This window comes from Beta vulgaris, chromosome 9, assembly GCF_026745355.1.
Source record: "Beta vulgaris subsp. vulgaris cultivar EL10 chromosome 9, EL10.2, whole genome shotgun sequence".
In the NCBI taxonomy this organism is placed as follows: domain Eukaryota; kingdom Viridiplantae; phylum Streptophyta; class Magnoliopsida; order Caryophyllales; family Amaranthaceae; genus Beta; species Beta vulgaris.
The window spans coordinates 3,329,081-3,339,757 of record NC_079210.1 but is presented as its reverse complement, the minus strand read 5'-3'; the positions used below and the strand labels follow the sequence as shown (position 1 = coordinate 3,339,757).

The following is a 10,677-nucleotide window of genomic DNA, read 5'->3' as shown; positions in this document are numbered from 1 at the left end:
TGGTTTTGTTTCAATTATTGTTTGCAAGTTTCGAGGATGAAACTTTAAATAAGGGTGGTAGTATGTAATAGCTCTATTTTTAAGAGTGTTTATTTAAAAGTTGATTGTATTTAATAAGTTAATTATGTTTCGAATATTTTTATTTTGTTTGCCTTGGTGTATGAATATTTATTTTTGTCGTATTTGTAATATATTTATTGTATATACAATTTTGGGAATTTAGTTTGATTGATTGGTGTGTTTTAAGGATATTTTTCCGCTGCGAATTAAGAGTTAATTCTTGTTTTTAATAATTGAGTGTGTTTTACTAGCAGCTCGGAAAAGCGGGTTGTTACATTGTAATGTCAAGAATGTATTTTCTTTGCCTCATCAAAGTACCAGAAGAATTTCTAATGATCTCAATAACCAGTTTTATCCTGCTTTATTCTCATGGTTTGAATCACCTCTTGTACTATAACGATGTTATCTATTATTTGTCTACAGGGAGATTTCTAGTTTGTGTGCAAGAGGTAAGGTGGGGCATCATCGGTTTCATTCGATTCACAATACACTTGTTATGATTTTATAAACAACGTTACATAAACCAATTTATCTGAATTGAGAAGCTAAGTCTGGAGTGTCAAATTTAGGAATTAAAACAAGAAATGTATCATTTAAATTTTGAGGCATACCTTTACCTTCAAGAACATCCATGAGAAATTTGTACACATTCTCTGCAATTATTTCCCAATGCTTTTGAAAGAACAAAACTTAGAATCCATTCGGACTTGGGGTTTCAGAGCCCCCATATTCATCACCACAATCTTTCACCACGGGCGTAGGGGCGAGAGAGACTAAGCCAACCCGAGTTACTAAACTCCGGGAAAATATCCACCGGAAGTTCCACATCTTCTTCCATAGTGTCATCAGTGAAGAGGGTGCTAAAATAATTCACAATGTTATGTTTAACTTCATCTTTGTTATGCAACCAAATTTCATTATGAGAATCTTAAATAGCCCCAACATTGTTGCGCCACCTTCGAGCAATGGTACTTAAGGGAAAAAAACGTGGATCAAGTTTTAAAGGAAGATCGTAAGTCTCTTGCAATGACTGTCGAGATTAAAGTGGGACCAGAATATGAGCATGTCGATGATACGGATATGGATATGGACATGGGTATTGATGGATCATCAAGAAGAACCCAATGAGACTTATGAAGAGGAGAATAATAAGGCACGTATGAAGGAAGTTGAGACATTTTTACGGAGTATGAAGATAATTAGACCAAGTAAGGTTGATTTGGATTGCCACTGTTCGATTTAGGGGTGATAATGAGCGTGACAAGCTCGCGAGCAGCTCAGTCAAAGCTCGGCTCGTTGAAGCTCGGCTCGAGACTTAAACGAGCCGAGCCGAGCTAGGCAAAGCTCGGCTCGTAAAGCTCGTGAACAGCTCGATTATTATTTTACACTAAAAAAAATTTATATTAAAAAAATATTTTACGTTTAAAAAAATTTAATACAAATTTATATTTTAATTTAGATTACAAATTATATATTTTAATTTGTGAACCAACTTCACCTATACTCCACTAGCCACTAAAGTCCCACATTGGTTAAGAAAACAAGGATCAACCTTATTTTCTTTATAAATAGCTACTACTCCTTACTTCAACTTAAAGTTTAATTTTGTATCTCGCTCCTTGGTTGGAAAAAAAAAACTATACTTTATTTTCTTCATAGAAGGAATGAAGTATATATTTTTAAATATTTGATTATTTAATACTTAAAATATTTGATAATTTTTTCTTTAGCAAAACATGAAGTCCCACATTGAAATTTTAACAATGCTAGAAGAGATTCCAAGTTATAAAAGCATATGTAAACAAAACAAGGGTATAATGAGTTTTTTTTTCTTAACAAAACATGGAGTCTCACATTGAAATTTTAGCAATGCTAAGAGGGATTCCAAGTTATATAAGCATGGAGTTCAACATTGAAATGGGGATAATGAGTTTGTTTTTCTTTAACAAACCATGGAGTCCCACATTGAAATCTTAGCAATGATATATGATGGGTTAGTGAACAAGCTCACCTATTTTGAGCCGAGCCGAGCTCATTAGTCGAGCCTAGACGAGCTCGCGACCCGAGCCTAAACGAGCTCGCCACCAGAGCCTAAACGAGCTCGCCACCCGAGCGTAAACGAGCTCGAGCCCCAAATTTCCATCACGAGCCGCGAGCTCGGCTCTCCCAAGCTCGGCGACCTCACGAGCCGAGCCGAGCCTGGGAAATTTTAGACGAACTCGAGCCGAGCACAGTGCTATTCGGCCTCGGCTCGCTCGATAAGCACCCCTAGTTCGATTTGCTTGGAGGAGTTTGATAAGTCATGTAATGCTAGTGAACAAGAGGTTGCGAATCTTGGTTGTTCTCATATTTTCATGGGAGTTGTTTGGTTTCTTGGATTCTTGAGGGGAAAAATAGTTGTCCGTTATGCCGATTTAATTTCATGTCTTGTTAGTTATTTGATTATTAATGGAATTAAAGTGGTATTAAATCTTGTCCTGATGTACAAAGTTAGGCACTTATTGATTTTTGTATTTAGTGACTTCTCCTATGGGAATAAGGTTTTATTCATAAACCATAGTGTTATGGCTTGAAAAGTTTAATTTTACTCCCAACAAGTCGGTTTTGGTTTTCTTAGCTTTATTCAAGGAAACTTAATTTAGGCCAAAATATGGTTTTTTGCACTACTTCAAAATTTCATGGCTATAAAACTTTTTGACACAATTGAAGAAAATGTATAGATGGAGATACTACTATGTCTTAATTGTAATCTTTGCACCGAACAAATCTTTTATGGATAAAAATTGAATTGAACAACCCAATTAGCTCGAGAAAACTCAGTAACCAAGAATTAATAATGAAGTGATATACTAATAAAACGAAAGTTAAGTTTAAAATGTCAGTAGATTGGATTTTAACAACACTAGTGGAAAAATAAAGAAGGGTTGCGCTAAAAAAGGCTTTTAGGGCTGCGCTTTTTGACAGCAGCCCTTTCAATAGCAGCCCTTCACTTTTCAAGTAGGGTTGCGCTAGTAAAGCGCAGCCCTTCATACTTATAGGGATGCGCTTTTTACCTAAAAGCGCAGCCCTTCTACAAGTGAAAGGCTGCGTTTTTAGGTAAAAAGCGCAGCCCTTTTGACCCTAAAAAAAATTAAAAAATTTTTTTTTTTTTGCATTTTTTATGTCAAATTGACACAAAATCAATTCCAAACTGATAAAATTATAACAAAATCACAAAAATAGATATTCAGCAAGAGGTCGAGTCATTCCTATTTACTGTTTATAATATTCATATTATAAACAGATGAATATTATAAACAGTGAATAGGAGGCAACAAAGTTGTATAGAAACAAAAACAGAAACTGAGCTACCTTTACACACCTCCTTTACTATTAGGAGGCAACAAAGTTGTCAAATTGTGATGCAAGTGCTGTAGAGACTAAAGTGCTTAAACAGTATAAACGTAAATTAACAAAAATGCAAAAAAAAAATTGTGAATATAAACAGTATAAGTAAACAAAAATATGAGTATATGACTATAAGTAAACAAATCAATTACTGTTTATAAACAAACTAGATCTAAGAATAAACAATAAATTACAAAAAGAAAAATTAAGAAATGATATGAACAAAACCAGATCTAGGAAAAATTAAAAATTCAATTACAACAACAAAAATTAAATTACACAGCAAGATGTCTCGAACTGAACGGATGTCGAAGACATAGAAATCTCAGGCGATCTAAACATGTCTTTTCGCAAGCGATCTGAACGGATGTCGAAGAACGGATGTCGATTTTTCTCAGCAAGATGTCGAGTCTTCTGGGTTTTATAAGATAAGGACACAAAAGTTCATATTATACACTTTGGTATAATGAAGATGTGAATTTTCGACTTTTGTATGATTCGATTTCTGATATTTTTGCTGATTTGTTAAAGAAAGATATGGAGTTTCTTCAAAAGAATGATTTGTATAAGTTAGGGTTTGCTGGGTTTTAAAAGAAAATCTGGGAAGGAGATCGTGAAGGGAGGAAAGAGAGAATGTGAGGGAGGAAAAAAGAATGTGAGGGAGGAGAGAGAGTCAGGAGAATGTGAGGGAGGGAGGCGAATGTGAGGGAGGAGAGAGAGAATGAGAGAGACTGAGAGAATAACCCTAGCACGCGCTTCTTTTAAGGCTTATGTGCTTCTTCTCAAAATAAAATAAAAAAAAAGCCCATGAAGGGCTGCGCTTGTCCCAAAAAACGCAGCCCTTCTGACTTGGTAGGGCTGTGCTTTTTTAAAAAGCGCGGCCCTACTAACTGAAGGGCTGCGCTATTCTTAAAAAGCGCAGCCCCTTTGTTTAGTAGGGCTGCAGCCCTTCATCAATAGGGCTGCGCTTTTATCAAAAGCGCTGCCCTTTTTGCGCAGCCCTTCTGTTTTTTCCCCTAGTGCAACAAAATACATCAAAAAATAAACTTATTCACTTATTGTTATTTATTTCACACTCATTTACTCAATATCAATGAAAATTCGAAATAATATAATTGTTATATATATATATATATATATATATATATATATATATATATGATCTATTGAACTCAACTCGTCTTATCTTATCACCATGATTACAGAAGCTTGATTTTAAATGTTTGTTTTAACCGTTATAAATTTTGACGGAATATAATGTTTATCATAACATTGTTACATTTCAACAAGTGAAACATGCTTATTATGAACTCTACTAAATACAACTCAATGTTTTATATATAATGACAAAATATCTCTATGGATTAGCCCAAGCTTATATGCTACCATAACGGCTCGTTTGGTAGTTGTTAATAAATTGCATTAATGGGAATGAATTTTAAGTGTAATTTTATTAGGGAAGCACCCTTAAAATTCTTATGAGGAGGCATTTTTTTTCTCCAAGGGGAAACAATCTCACCCCTAAACTTGTGTTTTTGTCTCCAAGGGGAAGCAATTTTCATTATCACTCATTACCATCCACAAGGTGGTATTGGATGGGAATAAAAGTTCAAGAAGGAAAGTGGGCACTTTAGGATAAATTAGCATTACCATGGGAATGCACAATGATATTTTTCGCAAATTTACACACAAATTCATTCTCATTACCACCATTTATGATCAACTATCAAACGGGCCGTTAAGTTCTAACCATACATGTGAGAGTTAATAAACATGTTAGAGTTGTATATAGATATGGGAAACACGTATCTTTTGTAAAGAATACAAGGCCTAGTGTAAATTAAAGATGGAACTAAGGTACGAGAAGAGATAAAATGTAAGAGGAGATTTCTCTGTGAATGGAAGATTTTCATTAAAGAGAAAGAAAAGAAGACAAGGCTACTTATAGTAGCTTACAACAACAGCTAATTAAGGTTGTTAGTTAGTTATAACAACTAACTAACTCATTATTAGAGTAATGGAAAGAATGAGACTAATATTCATACAAAGTCTCACTACAAGAATGAATGGCAATTGCGACCAACCTTAACGACCATGCGGAAATCCGGTCGTAAAAAGGTAGCAATTACAACGAGTTTTGAAAGCCGTCGTAGATATTAAGGTTTTTTCGCGACGAGTCTTAAATTTGGTGGTAAATGGTTAAACCTGGTCGTAAAAAGTCCGATTTTGTGCGAAAAAACTCGAGCAAGAGGTTTCCCGGTTTTTTGATACTTTTAACGTCCATATAGTTTCCTAAAACAATTTTCTCCCTCGATTTTTGTAATTGGTCATCGTGAGTTACCGGGGAGTTCATCACCATCACCACATCGATCTTCTCAGCATCATCAACAGTTTTCTCTTGAATAGCAGGGGCGGATTCACTATGGGTTTCACTGGGTTCAGGTGAACCCAATGATTTTTGGAAAAAAATTGCCCGTTTTTTTTTTTTAAAATTAAAAAGTATTTTAGATATTAGATATATACTATATGCGTGCGAAATAAAACATGAAAGAAGCATGTGTCCCAGTGGTTTTGTGTCTCATGGGCCGCGGGATTTGGAGTTTGAGGTCTGAGGTTCGAAACCTCGTACAACCTTTTTTTTTTAACCCTTCTCATTTCTTTTCCCCCACACCCCAGCCAACATTTTCCATTCTCCTCCCAAACCAAAACCCTAACTACTAACTCCCTAGCAGCGACCCAAAGTCACATCTGATCTGCCGTCTGCCGACTGACCAGCCGCCATCGACGCTGCGACGATGGCCCACGGCCAGTCCCCACCGCGACGCCGACCAACAGCCAGCAGGTATTTCCCGAACCCAGTTTTATTGTTTTTCAATTTTAATTATGAATGTGGACTTTGGAGTTTGGATTGTGAAATTGTTTCTTGTTAGTATTATTTATTTACTTAGCACTTAGCCACTTACTCAATATTCAATTACTAATAGAATGAATTTGTTGCTTTATGAATTTTAGATTTAAATGTTCAATGAATGAATGTGAATTGTGGACTTTGGAGTTTGGATTGTGATTTGTGAATGTTGAATAAATTTTCAATGAATGAATGTGGATTGTGGATTGTGGCCTGGATTGTGGATTGTGGATTGTAGATTGTAGATTGTGGATGAATGAATGATTAATGTGAGTGAACTTTGTAGTGTCTAGACTCATGGAGTTGAAATTTCTTGCTTGTGTTATTGTGTAGATTGTATTGTGACTATGAAGGGTTCAAGTTAGTGATGATGATGTATTAAAATGTTTCCAAAGTATGAAAACTCGTAGGATGCTTTTGTAATTTTTTTTTATTGATGTAATGTAATGAATTAACATTTTATTGAGCTATTGTAGTTTGATATTTGAATTAATGTATTGAACTTTGATTGAATGAATGTATTTTTTTTTACCGGCTCCGAACCCATAGGGTTGGAATCCTGGATACGCCACTGTTGAATAGGGGTTCAAATTTCTAACTCAGCTATTCCAGTCAATTCATCAATTGACCTTGTCTTCTTAATCGGAGATGACGAAGGTCCTGTTTTCTTATTCTTCCTTTTTTGAGCACTCTTTTTAGCTCCTCGCCCCCTAGCCATGGCGACGATGTAGGACAAAGTAGAATCGCCTTATCTCACGTTGAGGGAGGAGAAGGAGTTTTTAGGATGCCCCAAGCCATTTTTTGTTTCTTGAAAAAACACTTGACCGTCATATCCGCATCACATTTTAATTCTTTCTGTGACATGAAAATATAATCACATGAGAGAAGAACGTCGACAGACTAAAATGAAATATGGATAGTAATCATATTCGAAAAACCAATTGTAAGAGCCAAATCTTGGAAGTTAATAGTAGTTTGCTTATTAGCAGAAGAATGATTAGGCATTTCAAGGACAATAACATTGATCGAACTCAACAATTTGATCTTCTTAATCTTCAGTCCGAGTGGCGGTTTACATATCTTACGAACCCTAAAAAGAAAAAACACACACATGAGTACAATGAGATATATGATAAACTGATTAGTATGGTTTTAGGCAAGCTTTAATCTTTATTATCAAAATATTAAGAATAATATATTGCAAATCACCACCATAACTTTTGTTGATCGTGAAAATTAACTTCTTAACTTTTCAATACTTGATTTCATTTTGTATCAAATATATTAGAGAAGTGATTAAATAAATAAATAAATTTTAAATAATTTATTTAATTAAGCTAATTATTAATGTTAATCAAGTTTAAATTTTCGGGATATTACAAAGAAGGAGAAGTGGGCGTTAATTTGAGAATTTTGGAGAAAATCACATGTTTTTTTAGCCATAAATAGCCAGATTAAGTTACTGTTGAGAATTAAATATTTGTCCTATAAAATATAACTGTCAGTCTCGTTTTTTGGGTCGCACAGTTATTTTATATTAAATTCGAAGTTAACAGAAAAGTTAACACTTGTACTTTGAGTGAGCAAAGTGCAACTTTTAAAGTTTGGGTGAGTATACTGCAAGTCTGCAGCTACATCCAAAATTCAGTACCCACAACCACAAGTGAAACCATGAGAAGAAGTATATTAGTATAACACATTATGTCCTTTGTAGGACTAAATTCTGAAAGAAAATAATACCAGACTGCCGATTAATACAATATCTAATATCAGATTTTGTATTATTTCATTATTAATATAATTATTGTCAGTGGATATTATCTCCTTTGATTAAATTTGATTTAACTGATTTCCAATTTTCCATAGTCCCTTTATGATAGAAACTTTCCATAATTCTAACTCACAAAGCTTCTTAAACAAACAAGAACTCTGATATTACCAGGCCACCACATAAACTTTCCATAAGTACCCTAAACGGGGGCTAAACAACATATATACGTCGATTTAGATTCGGAAACTAGTTTCCTTTTAACCACAACAATCAACATATATATTTAGATTAGATTTAGGAAACTAGTTTCTCGAATGACTTTAGGAAAGTTCTTGTTCTATATATTTGACATACATTTAATGACAAAAATCAGAGATTGAGTTATATAGTATTTTACACAGTGTTTAGCTTCTTCCCTCTTCCCTAACCCAAAAAAAAAAAAAAAAAAGCATGTTTCCGTTGACAACCTTGTCAATATCCGGGGTTGAAGTATCTTCTTGGGCAGTCGAGTCGAGTTCGAGTTCGAGTTCGAGTTCGAGTTCGAGTTCGAGTTCGAGTAGTTCAAGCCCGAACCACCGAGTCGATGACTTCTTTACCGTTCTCATATACTATCATGATACCTACATCCCCAATTCCGTCGAGAGAAGTTCGAGTTTCATGTTGGAGAGAACAAGTCCATATGATTATTCAAAAACACAAGTAGCCGTTATAGAGTGGTTAGAAGAACTTGATGTGGAAGGTAATGTTTATGATTGTGCCATTGATGTGGTGGCTGAAAGCTGTGAGATCCTTCTTGATCAAGTTTTAAAGGAAGATCGTAAGTCTCTTGAGATGACTGTCGAGATTAAAATGGGACCAGAATATGAGCATGTCGATGATACGAATATGGATATGGATATGGGTATTATGGATCATCAAGAAGAACCCAATGAGACTTACGAAGAGGAGAATAATAAGGAGGCACGTATGAAGGAAGTAGAGACATTTTTACGGACTATGAAGATAATTAGACCAAGTAAGGTTGATTTGGATTGCCATTGTTCGATTTGCTTGGAGGAGTTTGACAAGAGTGAACAAGAAGTTGCGAATCTTGGTTGTTCTCATATTTTTCATGGGAGCTGTTTGGTTTCTTGGATTCTAGAAGGAAAAAATAGTTGTCCATTATGCCGATTTAATTTCATGCCTTGTTAGTTATTTGATTATTAATGAAATTATGGTGATATTAAATCTTGTCTTAATGTACGAAATTAGGCACTTATTGTTTAGTTGTTCATTTTTGTATTTGTTTAGTTGTTGATTTTTGTATTTCGTGACTTCTCCTATGGGAATAAGGTTGTATTCATAGACCATAGTATTATGGCTTGAAAAGTTTAATTTTACTCTCAACAATTCGGTTTTTGTGGGTAAAGTTTGATTTAAAAAATGCTTGATAACGTTCTCTGAAAACCAAAAACCTAGCCTCCCCTCTCCTTTTCTCTCTCTAAAACCCTAGCCTCCCTTACCCCTTCTTCATCAATTAGGGGGTTCACATGGATGTTTTCATCCATGGTAAGCCCCTTTTTCCCTTTTATTTTTAGTTTTTAGTTCATTTTCTTGTTTTGTTCAATAAATTAGTATCTCTTTATGAGATTTTCTCAAACCCTTTTATGGGGTTTTTAGTTTCTGTTTTGGAAATCTCCTTCTCCCCTATGGGAGTTGTGAGTATGGTTCTTTTGTTTTTAGGTATGAGAAATTATTCTCATTGGTTGAAGTTCGAGATTTAACCTGAAGAATTAGGGTTTCACAACTTCTGTAAAATTATGGAAGACTATTGGAGTACGTTCATCCCAAAATTTCCGCATCTGCAGATCGTATGCCGAACCAGAGCGAACTCACAGATTGCATTGCTTCAGATGAAGATTTTTATTAAGGCAAAATTAAGTCAAATCTGCGATGTTTACATTTCTAGGGTGATATGTATTTCTATTAGAATTTTATGTTTTTCAGAAATGACTTGTAAGTGCCGTTTGGCGAAATATTAATGAAATCCCTTTTCTTTCTTTCAAAAAAAAAAAACAATTCGGTTTTGGTTTTCTTAGCTTTATTCAAGGAAACTTATTAATTTAGGCCAGAATATGATTTTTTGCACTACTTGAAAATTTCATGGCTATGAAACTTTTTGACATAATTAAAGAAAATGTATAGATAGAGATACTACTATGTCAAATCATCATGTCTTAATTGTAATTGTAATTCAAGGATAAAAATTCATTTGAACAACCTAATTCGCTCGAGAACACTCGATCAGTAACCAAGAATTAAAATGTCAGTAGATTGGATTTCAACAACAAAATAAATCAAAAAACAAACTTATTCACTTATTGTTATATATTTAACACTCATTTGCTCAATATCAATGAAAATTCGAAATAATATAATTGTTATATTTATATATGATCTATTGAACTCAACTCGTCTTATCTTATCACCATGATTACAGAATCTTGATTTTATGAACGTTTGTTTTACCGGTGTATAAAATTTGACGGGAATTCAATGTTTATCATAACAT

The 10,677-nt window shown here is 34.3% G+C and overlaps 1 protein-coding gene across 1 annotated transcript; it reads left to right on the top strand.

The window, feature by feature from the left end:
- Positions 1-8,783: 8,783 nt before the first annotated feature.
- LOC125493836 (RING-H2 finger protein ATL47-like) lies at positions 8,784-9,317 on the top strand. Its single transcript, XM_048637361.1, has one exon. The coding sequence runs from the start codon at positions 8,784-8,786 to the stop codon at positions 9,315-9,317; it is 534 nt and encodes a 177-aa protein (XP_048493318.1).
- The last annotated feature ends 1,360 nt before the right edge of the window (positions 9,318-10,677 follow it).